General features: G+C 67.7%; 1 protein-coding gene across 5 annotated transcripts in view; it reads left to right on the forward strand.

Moving 5' to 3' along the window:
* Positions 1–17620, forward strand: part of MTA1 (metastasis associated 1) — a 34089-nt gene extending 16469 nt beyond the window's left edge. The window contains exons 3-21 of one of the 5 annotated variants that reach the window (XM_055555948.1): positions 500–593; positions 2981–3031; positions 3433–3559; positions 3781–3844; positions 5649–5766; positions 8627–8729; positions 9380–9479; positions 9845–10033; positions 11083–11157; positions 11239–11297; positions 11683–11798; positions 12028–12179; positions 12284–12473; positions 12547–12636; positions 13301–13453; positions 13576–13611; positions 16570–16601; positions 16866–17017; positions 17104–17620. In XM_055555948.1, the coding sequence (XP_055411923.1) occupies positions 500–593; positions 2981–3031; positions 3433–3559; positions 3781–3844; positions 5649–5766; positions 8627–8729; positions 9380–9479; positions 9845–10033; positions 11083–11157; positions 11239–11297; positions 11683–11798; positions 12028–12179; positions 12284–12473; positions 12547–12636; positions 13301–13453; positions 13576–13611; positions 16570–16601; positions 16866–17017; positions 17104–17254 (2052 nt within the window). In that variant the 3' untranslated portion in view covers positions 17255–17620. Of the gene's footprint in view, positions 1–499; positions 594–2980; positions 3032–3432; positions 3560–3780; positions 3845–5648; positions 5767–8626; positions 8730–9379; positions 9480–9844; positions 10034–11082; positions 11158–11238; positions 11298–11682; positions 11799–12027; positions 12180–12283; positions 12474–12546; positions 12637–13300; positions 13454–13575; positions 13612–16569; positions 16602–16865; positions 17018–17103 lie in introns of those variants that run through there. The other 4 variants (XM_055555949.1, XM_055555951.1, XM_055555952.1 and 1 more) reach the window with 4 other exon arrangements.
* Positions 17621–19176: the final 1556 nt, after the last annotated feature.

The raw sequence follows: 19176 nt of genomic DNA on the forward strand, positions 1-19176 counted from the left end.
TTATTGTTAAAAATGTCGTAAACACCTGTTAGTTTAAAAACAGTCTTCTCCATGTGAGGTCAGCACCTCTGGTTTTGCCGTGTCCTGGCTGCTGCTCGGTTGGCGCCTCATGGGCCTTGACAGCCTGATTGTCCCTGGCTGCGGCGGCCGCTCCTATCCAGGTGCCCGCGTCCCTGGAGGCTCGGGCTCTGCTCACGGGACGGCAGGGACCAGCACCCTGTCCTCAGCCGTGCCCATCTGGTGCCCACACGCAGGGGTGCAGGTGGCTTTAGGTCCGCTGTGCGTCCCCCCCTGCCCCCGGCCCTGGCCCTGGCCCTTAGCTCGGGGCGCGGTCCCTGCCCACCCCGCCCCTCGCGCCCCACCCCCACCCCTGCGCGGCCCCCGCGTGCACTGTCCTGCTCCCGCCCGGGGCCCCGTGTGCGAGGTCCCTGCCCCCCGCCCGGGGCCCTGCGTGGGGGCCGCCCCGCGAGGGCGCTCAAAGCCTGCCTTGCTGTTGCAGACGGCCAGTGGGAATGTGGAGGCCAAGGTGGTGTGCTTCTACCGGCGCCGCGACATCTCCAGCAGCCTCATCGCCCTGGCTGACAAGCATGCCAGTGAGTCCCCCTGCCCGCGCCGCCCCGGCCCTCGGAGGGCCCGCGCTCCCGTTCCCTGGGGCCTTCAGCCGGGGGTGGGGTGGGGGCTGTCCGTGTCCGCGGTGGGACCGTCCCTTGCACAGTGCAGGGGTCCAGGCCTGGGCTGAGGCCTGGGGGTGGGCCACGCAGGGTGGGTGCCTCCGGTGGGGGCGGGCTCCACCTGTGGGTTCCGGCCCGCATGCGTGTGTGCGTACCTCCCATCCACAGCGACCTTGTGGCAGGAGCCTCCGTCCAGTGCAGGACCTGGTGCTGTGCCCAGAGGGGCAGGGGTGGGGTTCAGGGCCACTGGGCCCTCCCAGAGCCTGTGCCTACCAGCTCAGCACTGCCTGCGGCCTCCCGGTGCTGAGCAGAGGAGCCGGATCCTGGGGGTGTGGTGTTAGCCGGCTGGCCCCATTTGCGCCATCCCGACGGTCAGGGCCCTGAGGCCGGCCGCGGGTCTGTGTGGCCCAGGCATAGCCAATGGCGGGCAGTCTCCCATGTCCATGCCCAGCCCTGAGTGATTGCAGCCCTGGCCCTCCGCGCACGGTGGCGGCCATGTCCACGGGCCCAGCTCTTCTGCCCTCGGGCCCCAGGGGAGCTTGTCCAAGCGTTAGGTCACGAGACCTGCAGGGAGTGGGTCCCCCCAAAGGCGGGAGCTGGCAGGGCTGGGGAGGCCCCCAGGCCCAGCTCAGGGCAGGGCCTCCGTCTCCCCTGGACCCTCCATCTCATGGGGCCGGGGTCTCTGAGCCCACTGCGGCCAGGCTAGGGGGACGCCGGTCCACCCTGCTGCCTGGGACCCGGCCCAGTGCCAGGGGAGTGGGAAGGATACTCGGGGGCCCTTCTGGCAGGAGGGATAGAGGCTGGGTGGGCGCCCACTGTGTGGTCGGATCTGCTGCTAGAGCTGCTTCTGGGCCCGGAGCCTGAGGCACAAGCTCGTGCCCCGCCCCGTTAGCACAGATGCCCTGGGCCCGTGGGCCTCCCCGGAGCAGGAACACCCTCACCGGGTCTGCAGGCCTCGGGCTGCCCGCCTGGCCCTGCTCACAGGTGTGTGGGCCTCCCACAGAGCTATCCTGAGAGCTGGACCTTGCCTGAGGAGTAGTGGGCATGGGACAGGTCCTTCCAGGAACCCCAGAGCAAGTGCGGGGCTCAGGGGAACCGGTGGGGTGTGTGGGTGAGGCCCCAGCTCTGAGCCCAAGGCCAGGACTCACTGGATCCCAGAGGGAGGGGCTTTGGCCCCAGGGGCTGCGTGCCCCTGGGTTCCTCGACGCTGGGCACCGCAGCCCACTCATGTCTACGGGTCCTCGGAGAGTGAGCTCCGGAGCCATGCAGAGATTCCTGGTCTCCTGGGGGCAGGAGGCCAGCCTGGCCGAAGCCCTGGCTGCCTCTGAGACTACAGTGTGGCTCCTAGCTGCTCCTCGTGATGCTGACGGTTGGGAACCCGGTGGGCCTGTGTCACCATGAGGGGGGCGAGGCCCTGTCTCTGGCCCCGGATCCTTGCTGCCCTGCCGGGCCAGCCAGGCTACCCCTGGATGATATGAGCGCGATCAGTGTGGGTTGGGGGCCATGTCTGAGTGCGGGTGATGCCCTCACGTGGGGCTGCCCTGGGGTCCCCAGGGGGTAGGGCGTGACATGGCTACAGTGTGGGTGCCCAGGTCCCTGTGGCTCCCGCCCAGATAGCCTGGCCTGGCCTCCTCCCCAGCTGCCCGCCCCCTGGCCCTTCCAGCTTCTGTGAGCTGTGGACGCGTGGGGGGTGGCGCGGGTCCCTGTATGGCCGCCACAGGGGGGCAGCAGAGGGCTGCAGGCCGCACGGGCCCGAGCGTGCTCCGCGCGGCCTCCTGGGGGCCTCGGGGTGGAGGGTCATCTGGCTGCAGGCTTGGCTTTCCCTGCCCGCTGCGTAGCCCCAGACCACCGCTGCCAAGGGCACCCCCGCCCCAGGCCTGCCTGTGCTGAGTCCATGTCCTGGAGGCCCCCTACTGCCCCCACATGCCAGACTCCAGGTTCTCCCTGTGGGCACCAGTGTCCCAGCCATGGGGGGTGGCCGAGGACCCCGGGCAGGAAGCTGCGCCACTGATCTGGCTTGGGGACCCATTCCACCCCCCCCGGCGCCCCGGGCCCACTTCTCCGGAAGGTCTGGCTCCCTACGACTTTGCCAGGACAGGCTGGCCCAGGCTGGTCTGGGGTCTGCTTGGAGGCGTGGGTGGCGTGGACGTGGGGGTGGGCAGGGCCGAGGTCAGCTAGGTGGGACGTCCTCTGGCTTCGGCCGGCTGGTCTGCGGCCCCCTGTCCACCTTGCCTCCCAGCCTTACCCCCTCAGCCAGGCCGGGCGCTGAGGCTGACCTGCTGTCTGGGCGCTGTCTGTCTGTTGTATAGCCCTGTCAGTCTGCTATAAAACCGGATCGGGGGCCGACACCGGTGAGGAAGGTAAGAGCCGCCCTCGCGGGAGGGTCCTGGTGCCTGTGCGCCGGGCTGCATGCCCGCCCCTGCTTGCCCGTGGCGAGGTGGGCCCGCGGAGGCCCCTGCAGCTTGGCCCTGAGGGCGTTCTGGTGCAGGGAGGGCACGGGACACGGCCCTGGGGTCTCTGCCTCCCAGCCCTGGACATGCAGCAGCGGCCGCCTCGTCTCCCCCGTCTCCCCTGTCTCCCCCCGCGGGCTTAGGACACGTCCTCCTTCCTGATGAGACACCCCGGCTGCGGGCTTCTGGGGCGGCTGGGCTAGAACTGGCGCTGCCCGAGCGCCTGCCGGGGCCCCCTGGGGGTGGGGGCCAGGGGAGCCAGCGGGTGGGTCTGTTCGGTGGCCTGAGCCCGTGTCCTCTCTGTCCTTCAGGAGAAATAGAGGAGGAGATGGAGAACCCAGAGATGGTGGACCTGCCCGAGAAGCTCAAGCACCAGCTGCGGCATCGGGAGTTGTTCCTGTCTAGACAGCTGGAATCCCTCCCCGCCACGCACATCAGGTACACAGGCCCGGGCGGGGAGCACAGGTCAGGTACCGCAGGCCCGGGCGGGGAGCACAGGTCAGGTACCGCAGGCCCGGGCGGGGAGCACAGGTCAGGTACCGCAGGCCTGGGCGGGGACCACACCGGGCAGGGACCACACGTCAGGTACCGCAGGCCTGGATGGGCACGGGGGGCACCCGCCTCCCCTGATGCACGCTCTCCTGTGTCCTGCCTTGCAGGGGGAAGTGCAGCGTCACTTTGCTGAACGAGACCGAGTCCCTCAAGTCCTACCTGGAACGGGAGGTGAGGCTCCCCTGCCCCCCGAGGGGCACGACTTGTTCTGCTGGGGGTGGGGAGGCCCGTGGCAGCTGCCTTGGTTGCTGTCTGGGCTTCCCCAGCAGGCGGGTGCCCACCCCGCTATCCTGGCTGCCGTGTCCCGGCCACACTGTGCCGACCTAGCATCGCCGGCAGGGCAACCGGAAGTGTCTGAGTTTGTAAAACAGGAATCATCAGTGCTGCTGGGGCCAGGGGACCAACCTTGTCCCACGGGTAGATGGGCCTCGCGGTGACGCCCGAGCTCCTCACCCTGCGGCCGCTGTCCTTCCCGCCGTGACCTCCAGGGCGGGTGGTTCTGATGGGCTTGCCTTTCCATTGCCGCCTCTCCCAAGAAACATGACCATCAGAGCCGTCTCCAGAGGACACATGCATGTCCCCGGAGCAGCAAGACGCATCTTCAGGGAAGCCAGTGGGCCAGCGGGGCTCACTGCAGCGGGGCTCCACTGTCATCCTGCGAGGGCAGGCCAGGGTGTGGCCAAGGCTCAGGGTCCGCTCCACGCATGTCCTAGCGGACGCGCGCCTCTGGCTCCCAGGGCACCTGCCCCGGGTCCTGGCGGCTCCTGTAGGAGTGTCATCGCCTGTGGGCGGCACTCTCCCCAGGCCAGGCCAGGCTCTCCAGGGGCCCAGAGGAGTGAGCGGAGGGGGCGGCGTGGACTGGGAGCACAGGTGGCCGCCGGTGCCAGTGGTCCAGCGATCCAGCGAGGACAGCCTGGTGCGCGGCCTCCCTGACCCCTGACTCAGGAATTGGAGAACCGCCAGGCGACGGCCTGGAGTTGGCGCAGAGGAGCCGCTGGGGCAGCCCAGGCCCCCGGGAGCCCTGCCTGTGGGAGGCCTGGTGTGGCCTGGGAAGGTGGCGGGCAGAGCAGGGCCGTGGCCCCAGGCAGCTTCCCCTGGGGAGCAGATGCGTGGTCTGCAGTTTGGAAAGGTCCCCCGGTGGCAGCCGCCCGAGCAGTGACGTGGACAGCCGACCCTGAGCACAGGTGGCTGTGAGCCAGCCTCGGGAGGCGCGTGGGCCCCGCTCTGGCACCTGCGTGCGTCTCTAGGGTGCACAGCGAGCGTTTCCTGCTGCTCTCCTTCACCCAGCTGGGAAGTGGGTGCTCTGAGGAGAGGGGGGATGGCCCAGGCGAGGGGCTGGCAGCACAGGCGCACAGCTGCAGCCCACGGGACCTACACCCAGGAGCCCTCGGCCCTGACACGGGGGCAGCCCCTGCCCGCTGCCGCCTGGGGGGTGAAGGCTGTGGAGGAACAGCCGCAAGGGAGTCAAGAAAGGCACAGTGGGGGCACGGGGCCAGGTAGACCCTGCGGGATACGGTGAGGCCCCAGGGGAAGCCCCGGGTCGGCAGGCTTGCTTTCGAGAAGCGGCCCAGGCCAGCTCAGCGTGGCTTCCTGGGGGCCGAGGAGGGTGCGTCGTGCCCGCCGACCCCAGGTGGGCCTGGAGCCGGCAGGAGGGTGCCCACGGGCTGGAGCCGCCAGCTCTGGGCGCTGGGCCCGGGACGTCCTGTTACGTGGTCTCTCTCTGTGCGTCTCCTGGGACGACTGCACGGGAACCCTGCCGTCTCCTTGGAGGCCGAGCCCAGAATCTGTCAGATGTGTTCCCAGATGTCTTCGGGGTTTTGTTGCTGTTAAATGCTTGTATAAACTAAATTTTCAGACTCGCTGCTGACGGGCTCGAGGCAGTCTGGGGAGCCGCCCGCAGCCGCCTGGCCTGTGCCCCGAGCCCGCGTAGCCGCGGCGCTGTGCGCTGACGGCCCCGCCCCGTGCTGCTTTCCAGGACTTCTTCTTCTACTCTCTGGTCTACGACCCCCAGCAGAAGACCCTCCTGGCAGACAAGGGGGAGATCCGGGTGGGGAACCGGTACCAGGCGGACATCACCGACCTGCTGAAAGAAGGTGGGTGGGGGGGCTGCGGGCCCAGCACCCCCAGCGCCTGTCGCTGGACCCTCCACGCTACCTGAAGACTTTGTTTGTTTTTAGCAGTTATTTTCATAACTTTTTAAAAGCTCTTTCTCTGTTCAAAGAGCTTGTTTGAGTGATTGCCAGTATCACTGACTTCTGGTGGATGGTGCTGTCCTCCAGGCCACCGTGCTCGGGGGACAAAATGCCCAGCTCCCCTGCCCACTCAGGCCAGCAGTGGCCCAGGGGTCATGGGCGGGCCTGACCCCTTCCTGCAGCTCAGTCTGTCCCCACGCACGCAGCACAGAGAACTTGGGCCCCGGTGACCCCCCCAGGCCTTGCTTCCTGCAGGGGCCCCCTGGTTGGCAGCAGGCCTGCCGTGAGCGGCCCTCATCCCTTGGGTGGTGGCCATGCCCAGGCAAGTGGGGCTGACACAGGGGGCCGCGGGGTCCATGCTCGTGGGCATCCTGTCCTTTCCTGTCCTGGTCATGCGGCTCAGTGAGGCAGGCCTGGCGGCTAGACTGCGCACACCCTTGGCCTCAGGGCATTTGGGCGCCTTGGTCTCTTTGGAGTCTGTGTCCCTGCAGAGCTGGCCCTGTGTGAGCTGCCCAGGCCGCCTGGGGTCCCGGGGCCCTTGTGGAGAGCGTGGCAGCTGCTGTCTTGCCCTCAGGTGGCCCTGGCGAGCGTCTCCTGCGTCTGTGGGGCGTGGCCAGGCCTGGCTCCCCTCCTGCTCTGCACCCCGGGTTCCTCTGTGCAGGAATCCCCAGAAGCTCCCCATCTGTGGCCACCGCGCCTCCCGATCCCCCAGCCGCTCCGCTCATCCCCCAAGCTCCTTGTCCGTGGCCACTGCGCCTCCCGATCCCCCAGCCGCTCCGCTCATCCTGGGCTCTGCCCTTGGCCTGTGTGCACGTTTCGTGGTGCACACATGTGCACACACCTGCGGCACACCTCACTTGGACCTCACCCACACGCTCACATCTGCCCCCCTGTTGGGGCCTTGGTCTCCGTCTCGGGGCGCCTGCTTGTCTGGTCAGGTGTCAGGGAGGCGCTGAGCCAGGCCCGTGGGAAGCGGGTGGCGGGGCGGCTCCCCCATCTGCCCTGTGTGTCCAGCTCCATCACGGGCGGGCCTGGCCACCCCTCCCTCTGGCCCTGTGAGCACTCGCATCATCCTGGGGGCCCCCGAACTGCGTCTCCCGCTGGAACAGAGCCGGGCGTGCTGGCCGTGGACCCCCCTCCAGGGTCAGGCATCCTTGGGGGTCCCAGTGAGGCCTCAGGGACGCTGGTGGTTCACGTGTCCAGAGTGCTCACGTTGCTGCTGCCTGGGTGAGCTCACATTGCCCCCTGCCTGGGTACCCGGCGGGGCTGAGCCTCTGTCCTCAGGTGCCCTGGGTGGGCCCTGCCCACAACGCAGGCCTTTCCCGCTCCTGACTCGGGGGCCCTGGCAAAGGCCTCAGCTTGCTGTCTCCCCCCACCTCCTGGGGCGTGGACCCTGCCACTGTGAAGCTGTGCCTCGGCCGTGTGTGTATATGGTGGCCACAGAGCGTGCCGTGATGCTGCCTGCCAGCTGGCGTGGCACTGGGATGGGGGTGCCACTGCGCCCGGGGCTCTGGGCTAGCTGCCTGGCCACATCGCTGGGGCCTGGATCCAAGAGGAGGGTCCCCACCTTACCCAGGGAGGGTCTTAGTGCCAAGGCGCCGCCGGGAGGGAGCACAGCATGCCCATCCTCCAGACGCCCCATCGCGTCCCACAGCCCCACACCCCAAGCTCTTGGATCTCCGCGCCCCATCCCTGGATCAGCCCTGCATGTCTGCGGTGCCGGGCTTCCCTCCTGTGGGCCCCTGGCCCAGCGCGCCCCTGTAGCCCACCAGGGTGACCTCCCCAGGGCGAGGGGGCACGTGTCTCCCCAGTGACTTTAAGCTGTGCTGGCCCTGCTGACCCGCACCCACCCCAGGCTCCATGGGCTTCCCGAATGCGCGGGGGTCCTGGGCCTGGAAGCAGCTTCCTGCCGAGAGTGTGGCTGAAAGCGTCTGCAGACGTGCAGCCTGGGTGCCCAAGTTGAATGTGGGCGTGACGTGTCCTCCATGCCAGCCCAGCCACGCTGGGTGGGCATTCTGCAGACCCTCCTCGTGGTCCCATCCCCACTGCTGACCAGAGCACACCGGCCCTTGGCACAGGTGCTGCCCAGGACAGAAGCGGCCACGGCCGGCCCTGGGCTCCCCTGTGCCACCCGCAGGCTGAGGGAGAAGACGCCCTGAGACGAGGCCTCCGGCCTCAGGGCCCCGGGTGGCGGGCGAGTGTCTGTGCTGAGCCAGCGTCGGTGTGCTGGTGGTGAGGGGCTGGCACAGGGGGCCAGGCGCGGTGGCACCTGACCCTGCGGCGTCTCGGGGTAAAGAGCTTGACTGATCATATCCGAACCGCCTGCCCTTCCCCCAACGGCTGTGCTGCTGCCCTCCCGGTGGCTCCTCCAAGGGCCTGGGGGCCCAGACCCGGACCCCATTCCAGAGGCGAAGGCGTGCCCTGTGCCATGCTCGCCCTGGAGCGCCGACCGGACCGCGTCCACGTGTGTGTATGCCTGCGTTCCTGTGTGTGCGTGCTTGTGTCTGTGTGTGTGTGCGTGTGTGTGTACACGTGTGCCTGTGTACGTGTTTCCGTGTGCTTCTTTGTGTGTGCGCACACGCGTGCTGTGTCCCCGCCCCGGATTCACTTACCCTCTCCCTCCCTGCAGAAGGAGGTGCTCCACCCCTCACCCCAGTAGGCCAGGCCCTAAGGGGACCCCTGGGCCCTGAGCTCTCACTAGAGCCTCGGGGCTCCTCCCGCGGCCCCGGCGGCCTTACCCCACGGCACCCCTTCTCCGCAGGCGAGGAGGATGGCCGAGACCAGTCCAAGCTGGAGACCAAGGTGTGGGAGGCCCGCAACCCGCTCGTGGACAAGCAGATTGACCAGTTCCTCGTGGTGGCCCGGTGAGTGCCGGGCAGGCAGGGCACAGGCTGACACGGCCTTAACTGCTTGCCCACCGTGTGGTGGGTTCTGGGACATCTGTCCCGCGGGGTGTTGCCCAGTGAAGGGCACATGAGGCCAGTGGGGCAGGGCCTGCTCTGTCGCGACCCCTTTGTGGTCCCTAGGGAAGCCTGGCCCTTCCTGCACGCGGAGCTGGCTGAGGGGCTGCTCAGAGCCACCCCCCAACAGGCCGGGGCTCTTTCCGAAGACTACGGGGTGGGACAGGGTGCCCGTCCAGCTCTGGGACCGGGCGGAGGCCCCTGGGGCGGATGTGGCTGAGGTCTGGGCCTCCCGGACATGAACAGATGTGCTGTGCTGAGCTATCTGTGCTGAGGCCGCCGCCCTGGCCCCCGCGGGGCAGGTCTGGTGAGCACTCAGGGCCGCGTGCCCCCCCCCCACCCCGCCCCGGGCTAGGCGCCATGCAGCGCTGGAACCCAAAGGCTGTCTTGTGAGCAGAGCTCTGCAGAGACAGGCAGAGTCCCCCAGCTCCAGAGTAGAGCGCTCCTCCCCGAGACAGCCGAGTCTGGGCCCCTGTGCATGTCCAGCTCGGCCTGCCTGGCCTCTTGCTTGTCTGCTCCAGCGGTCAGTGTCTCTCCCTGCCGCCCCCCCCCAGCTCTGTGGGCACCTTTGCCCGGGCCCTGGACTGCAGCAGCTCCGTCCGGCAGCCCAGCCTGCACATGAGTGCCGCGGCCGCCTCCCGGGACATCACCCTGGTAAGCAGGTGCCAGCCGAGCAAGGCCCAGCACGTTTGCTTAGGTCAACCCCCTGGGCACGGCCCCACCCAGGGCAGGGCTCTCGGTGCCCTGGCGTGGCAGCCCCGTCTTCGCACAGGTTCAGGCTGACCTGCACATCCTGGGGCCCCCCTGCTCCTTTCTCCCGCCCCATCTCGGGCAGCAAGTCTCCCAGAAGGAGCTCAGGTGCCCCAGGCTGGCCCCGCCTGCCCACGGCTCTCTCCCCACATCCTCCCCAGGGGCCCAAGCCTGTGGCCTTCCAGATGTGACCCGGGTGTGTCCGCCATCTGGGCTGGGGGTGGGTCCCAGTGCAGGGCCCAGGTGACCCTGCCTCCCGCCCCTCACAGTTCCACGCCATGGACACGCTGCACAGGAGCGTGTATGACGTTGCCAAGGCCATCTCAGCCCTGGTGCCGCAGGGTGGGCCCGTGCTCTGCAGGGATGAGATGGAGGAGTGGTCAGCCTCAGAGGCCAGCCTTTTCGAGGAGGCCCTAGAAAAGTACGGGAAAGACTTCACAGACATTCAGCAGGACTTTGTGAGTACCGCGGGGCAGGCTCGGGGCTGCAGTGCTCCCCAGGTCTCTGTGTTCCGTTCCCTCACCTGTTAGAGGTGATGAGGAGGTCCAGCTCCTCGCTGACCCTCAGGCCCTGGGCATGTCCAGGTCCTCGCTGGCCCTCAGGCCCCGGCCGTGTTTGAGTCAGGGTGTTTTTAACCAGCCGAGCTTCCGCATACGTCCTTGGAAATGTCCCCCAGTGAGCACGTGGGAATCAAGTCTGCAGGGACCCCTCCTGCTCTCACAGTCCCTAAAACACACATGAGCTCATCTGAAAGGAGGCGAAATGCTGGTCACTCAGAGGAGCACGTCCGTGCAGAGAGGGCAGCAGGGCGGCCGGGCCCATCTGACCACAAGCCCCAGGGAGAGGCTGGGATGCAGTGGCCTTGCCTGTGTCTGATGCCCAGCAGCATCTCCACTGGAACAGATGAAGCTGGTGCCAGGCTCACCGCAGGAGGTGGAGAAGAGGTGTGGCCTAGAGGCCCTCAGGGCCTTGCAGAGCCCTGGTGCCACGGGTGCAGGCTGAGGCCGGCCACTTGTCCGACTTGCTAGAGTGTGCTGAAACCTCAGCAGGGCGGCAAGGCCTCCTTACCAGAAATAAGCGGAGTGCGCCCCCTACAGGTCCCGGGCCCCTCGTGCTCCCATGTGACGGCCCAGGTGCAGGAGATGTGTGCCTGCGGTCAACTCACCCCAGCGGGTGTCGTGGGTGAATGTGCTCAGGGAGGCAGTCCCGCAGGTGGCCTGCGAGCCCGGGGTGACGCCAGAACAGCGGGAGCAGGCGGCGCTCGCGTGTGCAGGCCGCAGCCTGGAGGGGATGGGGGCTTGGGTGCCTCCCCGCCCCCCCCACCCCCGGGCACTGCACCAGGGCGGGAAGCGCCCAGCCAGCCAGCCGGCCGGGTGCAGTCGCTGTGGCAGGCAGGAAGGGAACCTGGGGAGGAGCTTCTCTGCCGCCTGGTCTGCCCAGGAGAGGGCGAGCCTGGGCCCTGACAGTGGCCTGGGCGGGGCCCCACTGACACGCCTGCCTTCCACAGCTTCCCTGGAAGTCGCTCACCAGCATCATCGAGTACTACTACATGTGGAAGACCACCGACAGATACGTGCAGCAGGTGAGGGCCAGCCGGCGCGGGTGGGGTCTCCCCTCTGCAGACCCAGCTGCTGGCCTCTGACCCTGTGTTCTGTGTTTTAAGAAACGCTTGAAAGCGGCGGAAGCGGAGAGCAAGTTAAAGCAAGTTTATATCCCAAACTAGTAAGTGCACCCCCAGAACACCTCCCCCGTGTCTCCATGTCCCTGGGTGGGCCAGGCCCACCGCTGGCCTCACGTGGCCAGGTGGTGCCTCCCTGGCTCAGAGTCTGGGCGAGTTAGGGGCCTGTCCTTGAAGCCCAGGATGGCAGGGGCGGCGGAAGGGCAGGACCCAGCCCTGGCTCTCCCTCGGCCAGCCAGGCAGCACCGGGCATGGAGGCTGGAAGCTGTCCCGCCTGGGGTCAGAGTCTGACCCGAGTCTGCGGGGAGAGAGCTGGGGTTGGCGGCTGCCCTGTGGCCAGGCGGGTGTGGACGGGGCCGCTGGGGTCCCAGAGCCGAGCGCCCGGGGCTCCATGATCCCGTGACGCCCTCCCTCTCTCCCTTACCCAAGTAACAAGCCAAACCCGAACCAGATCAGCGTCAACAACGTCAAGGCAGGTGTGGTGAACGGCGCAGGGCCGCCAGGCCAGAGCCCTGGGGCCGGCCGCGCCTGCGAGAGCTGCTACAGTAAGTGCCCCCGGCACACCCCAGGCTGCGGCCCTGGGCACCCCTGCACCGTCCCGGGGGCCGGCCTGGGGGCGGGGACTGCACTCTGCCTGGAGGAGCCCTGATGGGGAGTGAGGGGAGCGCGGTGCCCAGGCCCGGGGTGGTGTGGGCGGGCGACAGCTGTGGAATGCTCTTTGCCGTCACTGGTTCTGCTTAAGAATCCGTCTATTTTCAACTTTGTTGTCCGTAGCCACCCAGTCTTACCAGTGGTATTCTTGGGGTCCCCCTAACATGCAGTGTCGCCTCTGCGCGTCTTGTTGGACATATTGGAAGAAATATGGTGGCTTGAAAATGCCAACCCGGTTAGATGGAGAGAGGCCGGGACCCAACCGCAGTAACATGGTAAGCCCCGCCCCGTGCCCCGCCCCGCGCTCCCGCGCGCCCCGCCCCTGCGGCCCGGCCCGCGGTCATGGCGCTGTGTCGGGGCGGCGCGCCCCCTTCCGCAGAGCCCCCACGGCATCCCAGCGCGGAGCAGCGGGAGCCCCAAGTTCGCAATGAAGACGAGACAGGCCTTCTACCTGCACACCACCAAGCTCACGCGCATCGCCCGGCGCCTGTGCCGCGAGATCCTGCGCCCCTGGCACGCCGCCCGCCACCCCTACATGCCCATCAACAGCGCGGCTATCAAGGCCGAGTGTGAGTGTCCCTCGGGGCGGGCGGGGTGGGGGTGCTGCCTGCGGGCGAGCGCACTGACCCTGGCCCCCCTCAGGCACGGCTCGGCTGCCGGAAGCCTCCCAGAGCCCGCTGGTGCTGAAGCAGGCCACGCGGAAGCCCTTGGAGGCCGTGCTGCGGTTCCTAGGTGAGCACGCCCGCCCCGCCCTCCGCAGGGTCCGCCCCGCCTGCCCCCACCCCGCCGCAGGCTCCTGTGAGGATTCGGAGTAGTCTTCCCCATGATGTTCCCTTCGGGGTGGGCTCCGGGCTGGGTGGGAGGCGTGCCCTCCAGGAGGGACGCAGAGAGGGGCGGCCTGGGGCCTTGAGCACCCCATTTGTCTGCGGCCCTCCATTCTGCTGGGCTGGGCTGGGCCGGGATTCGGTCCCTCCCCGTGTGCCCGCATTCCCTTGTGAAAGACGCTCGGAGCTGGCGGGCTCCCAGGAGACACAGGCGGCTGTGGCCGCTCCTGCTCTCTGGGCTCGGGCCCCTGAGAGCCGCTGAGGGCTGGGGCACTTGGCAGGTGTAGACCCGCACCTCCTGGAGCCGGTCTGGTGACCTATCCGCGGTCAGTGGCCAGCCTGGGCTGTCAGCTCGGTGGCCACTAAGGGGACCTGCTCATTTATGGGCATCTGGAGCCTGTGGCCTGTCAGCTGGACCGAGGGGTCTAGCCCCAGCCTCTGTCGCTGCCCTCAGGGTGCCCAGGGCGCCACACTGGCGTGCCTCCCGGGGCCTGGGCTGCTCACGCTCTCCCGGGTGGTGGGGCTGCCGCTGAGGAGCGGCCGTGTGCCCACTTGCTGTGTTGGCCCTGCAGAGACGCACCCCCGCCCCCCCAAGCCCGACCCAGTGAAGAGCGTGTCTGGTGTGCTCAGCGGCCTGACCCCCGCCAAGTCGGCCCCTGTCATCAACAACGGCTCCCCTACCATCCTGGGCAAGAGGAGCTACGAGCAGCACAATGGGGTCGACGGTGAGTCCGGGGGGCCTCGGGCTCGGCCGGTGTGGCTGTGGGCCTGGGGTGCCCGGCACCCGCTGCGCCCGTGCCCGCTGACCGTGTGTTCTCTCCTCTCTCCTGCCGCCGGGCGCTGCCAGGCAACGTGAAGAAGCGCCTCTTGATGCCCAGTAGGGGTAAGGCCCGGCCCTCCGCGCGGGCCTGTGTGCTGTGCTCCCGTGTGTGCGGCGGATGGCTCAGGGCAGTCCACGCGGGCTGGGCCGCGCCCCGCCGCCCCTAACCCAGCGCCCACCTGTCGCTCGGCAGAGGCCCCCACCGGGGTGCCCCGGTCACACAATGCCTTTCCGTCTGGCCAGCGCCGGTCAGTGGACTGCCCTCCGTCAGGCGGCCCTGGTGCCCTGCTGCCTGCCCGCACTGGCTGCGCTGCTGCGCTGTGCCCGCCCGCATGCCGTCAGCCTCAGCTCGCGTGCCGCCCACCCTGTGCTTGTGACCTTGCCCGTGCCCTGCCTGGTGGGGGGCTGTGGGACCCTGGCCCCTCAGGTGCCGACGGGACAGAGCTGTGGTGTGGCTGGCATGGCTGGGTGGGGGTCTGCAAGGCCCAGGGAACGCCCAGGCCTGGGCCCCCCGGGGACATGCACCCCAGGCTGAGACCGCGGGGCCCTGTCCAAAGTGGGGGGGCACACGCCGGGCAGGCCACCGTGGGACCCCTGCTGTCGGGTGTGGCTGGCATTGGCCTCTGGAGTGTGGCTCCCTCGCCCGCCCAGGGCTGGCTTTTGCTTTCTCAGTGGGGGAGGGGCGTTTGTGGTCCCAGGCTGCTCTAGTAGGGGTCACCACGGTGCCAGTGACGGGCATTTCAGCCTTGTGGGGGCCAGTGCCCCCAACGGTCAGCCTGTTGCAGGACCGGTGAGGGGGAGGTGAACGGAACCAGCAGAAGGGGAACTTAGGGGAACGCACTCAGAGCTCCTCCGGCCAGTCCCTCCTAGCAGCAAGGTCAGGTCCAGCGTGGGAACCCCCACGCTGCATCACGGGCAGCCAGCATGACCATGGCCGGAGCCCTCCCCTAGTCTTAGGACTGGAGACCTGCTGGTCCAGGAAGGCTGGCCTGGGCTTGGTTCTTGGATCTCTGGGAGGTGGTGGGAGGCAGTGGCCATCTGGCCCAGCCCGGTCCCCTGGACACGCCCGTCTCAGTGTGTCCAAGAGCCTGGCAGGCACGTGCTGGGGGTCAGCTGGTGGCACTGAGGTCTGGTCCTCTCACTCTATCTGGACACAGGCTCTTTCTGCCCCAGGCCCCCTGCTGCCTTGCCTGCAACCCCTTGGTGGGGCGCCAGCTCACTCTAGCCTCGCCCCCTCGCTGACCTCCCCCTTCCCCTGGAGCCATCCTTGAGGGGTTCCCACAGTCCCTGGTCTCAGCAGAGCAGCCGGCCCACTCGTCTGCCCACATCCCATGGGAGGGGAAGCGGGTCTTATCAACAGGGCTTGGGGTTAGGGCTTGACTTGTAAAGAGCTCTTGATAGCAGTGGGATAAACTGTATTGACTTACGTCAGTTTTTCCAAAATCCACGTAGTTACTTCAGCCCCAGCCCTGGGTCCCGGGCGGGTGTTGGAGGCCACACTCAGGCCCGCTGGGGTGCCGTGTGGCGGCCGGAGCAGCAGCGGATGGCAGGAGCCGGCTCTAGGCCAGGGCCCTGACACCAGGGGGCCTTCACTCCCTAACCTGGCCCTCCGTGGCCTGTGGCTGCCTGCACCCCAGGGCCCCACATGTGCACCCCCCACGCTAACCGTGTGCTTTCTTCTCTCTGCCACCCGTCCCTCTGGTAGGCACCTACCTGGGTAAGTAGCACAGAGCCTTGAGCGCTGTGTACGGCTGTGTACACCCGTGGACAGCTCGTGAGCGCTGCAGGCTGGGTGCCAGGGCCCCTGCCCCTGCCTGCTGGGGTTGTGGGTACCCCAAGTTAGAAGGTGCTGCAAAGGGGGGCTGGACAGCTATTCCAGGCTCATCTAGAGACAGACCTTGGTCAGGAAGCACTTTTGGGAGGAGTTAGATGCGTGCAGCAGGATGCAGGCGATGGAGACTAGCTCACGTGACCACATAGATGCACACTGACACGCTCACAGCCACATGCACTCACCGCGACACACACTTGTGGGCCCGTGTACGCACAGCGACACGAACTCGCGGGCCCGTGTACGTACAGCGATACGAGCTCGCGGGCCCGTGTACGTACAGTGACACGAGCTCGCAGGCCCGTCTACTCACAGCGACACGAGCTCGCGGGCCCCTCGACTCACAGCGACACGAGCTCACGGGCCCATGTACTCACCAGCACATGCTCACGGGCTGTGTACTCAGACCAACACGCTCACAGGCCCGTGTACTCACACCAACGTGAGCTCACTGGCCCGTGTACTCACACCAACACGTGTTCACAGGTGCGTGTACTCAGACCAACATGTGCTCATAGGCCTGTGTACTCACCAGCACGCTCACGGGCCCGTGTACCAGCGCTCTCATGGCCACGCGCGTACACTCACTGCGTGTGCGTTTGGAGCTGGGGATCACTTTGGCCCCGTGGAGGGTACAGCCTGTGACCTGGGATGATGCCTTTTCTGAGCCACTGGTGGCAGCGTTCGCCTCCAGACCCCCAGCCACAGAGTGGAACTCTAGCTGGAGCGTGGCCTACTGACCTCTCCTGGGCACTTCCATCAGCTTCCCGCAGGGCACCTGGCCCCAGGTCCACGCTGGGGACTGGGAGCCCCTTGGGAGGAAGTCTGGTGAAGTCTGAGCCCGGGGAGTGGCTGCCCTACGGAGGGGCTCCCTGTTGCTGTTCTACGTGTAGCTGTGCCAGCTGTCACTTGGCTGCTCTGTAAACCAGGCCACAGTGGTCCTGGCTCCTCGAGAAGTGAGCTCAGATCGAGGCTCCTACACCGCCCGCCCCGCCCCCCCCCCCCGGGGCCCCTGAGAGCCACCTGGGCAAGGCCAGGACTCGGGAGCTAAGGCCCACCTGGGTGTGGGCTGCAGTTCTGGGGAGACGTAGCTCCGGGCTTTCTGCGTCTCTGCTGTGGGCCCTTGGCACGCGTGTGGGTGCAGCACGTGCCTGCGTGGCCTCACGGCCTGTCCTCCTCCCTCCTGTCAGGTTTGGCGAACCACGGACAGACCAGGCACATGGTGAGCGCGAGGGCCCTGTTCTCCACACGCTTGCACACACACGCTCCGTGGGCCTTAGTAGGGAGGCCCCCAGCCCTGCCAGGCGCTGTGGGAGCATCTGGAAGGCCCCTGGGGACTCGAGGAGGGGCAGGTGTCCAGGTCTTCATGGGGTCTTTGTGGCCCTCTGGGCACCCCTGCCCCCACTGCCCCTGGGACGGCCACCGTGGGGCTTCTGGGTGCTGCGTGGAGGCCCCGAGCTCCCCTCTCAGGCCCGCCCCACTGCAGGGACCAAGCCGGAACCTCCTGCTCAACGGGAAGGCGTACCCCACCAAGGTGCGCCTCATCCGGGGGGGCTCGCTGCCCCCCGTCAAGCGGCGGCGGATGAACTGGATCGACGCCCCTGACGATGTGTTCTACATGGCCACTGAGGAGACCAGGTGGGGCTGCCGGGCGGGCGGGGCCCGCGGGGGCGGGGGCTCCGTGCCGCGCTGCGCTCCTGCCTCACTGCCCGGCTGCACCGCAGGAAGATCCGCAAGCTGCTCTCGTCCTCCGAGACCAAGCGCGCGGCCCGTAGGCCCTACAAGCCCATCGCCCTGCGCCCGAGCCAGGCCCTGCCAATGCGGCCGCCGCCGCCCGCGCCCGTCAACGACGAGCCCATCGTCATCGAGGACTAGGCCGCCCGCGCGGCGCTCTGACCGCAGCCCACGCCCAGCCCACGCCCGCCCGCCGCCCGCAGCCCGGTTTTGGTAGTGCCCCTTCCGCCCTCACCCGCAGAGAAGCTGCCCCTCGGCCGCGCGGGGAGGAGCCCGACCCACTCCAGACCCGCCGGGAGCCGTTGTTTTTAGCTTTGTGTTTACTTTTTGGCCAGAGCGGAGCTGAGGAGCCGCCTGAGTGCCCGCCCCGCACGCGGGCTCAAGGGCCGGCCGGGGGTTTTGTTGTTTCTGTTGAAGGTGCCATTTTAAATTTTATTTTTATTACTTTTTTGTAGATGAACTTAAGCTCTGTAACTTACACCTGGAATGTTAGGATCGGCGTGGCCAGCGGCCGGCCGAGCTGCCTGGTGGGGTTGGCCCCTTGTCTTTTCAAGTAATTTTCATATTAAAAAAAACAAAGAAAAAAAAACTTACAAAAACAAAAATCCAACTAGCCCTTCGTGCGTCTTGTGTCCTCAGTTCATCTCCCTGTCTTGGGCCCACCGCACCCCCGTCACCTTAGAGGAGCCCAGTGCCCCACCCCCGACCCCCTCCGTGGGTGTGGAAGCCACCCCCTGCCAGGGTCTGCCCGGCATTGGGACGTCCAGGGAGAAGCCTGGGCAGCAGCATGTGGCCCCTGCAGGCTGGCCTGGGGGCGCCCCTGCTGCCTCACTTTGGCCCTGTGCCCACCACCTGCCCCATGGGGGCAGAGAAAGATCGATAGGGGCTCGGGGCTCCCAGGCAGGGAGCTGACACGCCATGTCTGTCCAAGGCAGGGGTGGTCCGGGCCTGGCCTGGGACCCAGACTGGCAGGTGCCGGGCTCCCCTGCTGGGGCGGCCAGGGTGACAGGGTCCACCGGGCTGCTGGCCGGCCTGGCAGAGCCTGCTGCAGCTGTCCACGGATGGCTGCCAGAGCCACGGGGCCGCCCAAAGCAGGTGTGCCGTTTCCTCCGGGAGAGTTTGCTCAGATTTCAGCAAGTCCGTTCTCAGAAACCCTACCTCGGTCCGGCCCCCCGAACACCCGCTCCAGGCCCACTGGACAGGTGCACCCAGGCCAGATGCCAGAGGGAGGGGTCCGCAAGGCCCTTGGAGGGGCCCCTTCCTGAGCTCTGTCTGCTGTGCCTCCAGCCCCACTGTGATGTGTGGACATCTCGGCTGGAGAATTAAAATAGAAGCCACTCTGCTGCCTTACTGGGGACAGATAAGCGGTGTCCTGGCGTCAAAGGGCCTGCTGTGGGCCCCACTGGGTGGTGGGCCAGGGTGTCAGAAGAGGCTGGGGCACGCCACCCCACACGGCTGGCCCCACACCGGCCCATCCCCCAGCTCCAGTGGTGGGGCTGGGAGGCCAGGCTGGTGACCTTGACAAAGACACTACCTTCCTCCAGTACGGTGGGCAGGGGAGGGGCCTCCCCCCAGCCGGGTCCTTCCCCTGTCCAGAGACAGGCAGGGCCTGGACTGCATGTCTGAGAGGTCTGTGCCGGGCCTATAAGTGGGGTGGGAGGTGGGTGCTGGCAAGGGGGAGTGAAGTCTTAAGAACCTGGCTCCTGTGGGCCCAGCAGGGGCCTGCAGCATCCAGCCCCCGGGGCCAAGGGCATCGCAGGTGGGCACGTCCCCATGAGGGACTCAGCATGCAAGCCTGCCCCGCCTGGGACCTCCCACTGCCCACCACTGGGCACAGCCCTGGGGGCCCTGTGGGAATGTGAGCCTGGCCTCCTGTGTGCCATTTGCCAGTGCCACCAGGACACTGCTCTACTGCAGCCTCACGGGAGGGACCTGCCCCCACACATGGCCAGCGGGGCCCCGCCTGCTTCCCTCCAGCCCCGCCATCCTCATTCAGCCCCATGGCCTGTGCCTGTCCCAACCTCTAGCTCTGAGATGGGGCTCTGTGTCCACTGATCAGTGCC

Source organism: Bubalus kerabau, chromosome 19, assembly GCF_029407905.1.
Source record: "Bubalus kerabau isolate K-KA32 ecotype Philippines breed swamp buffalo chromosome 19, PCC_UOA_SB_1v2, whole genome shotgun sequence".
Classification (NCBI taxonomy): Eukaryota; Metazoa; Chordata; class Mammalia; order Artiodactyla; family Bovidae; genus Bubalus; species Bubalus kerabau.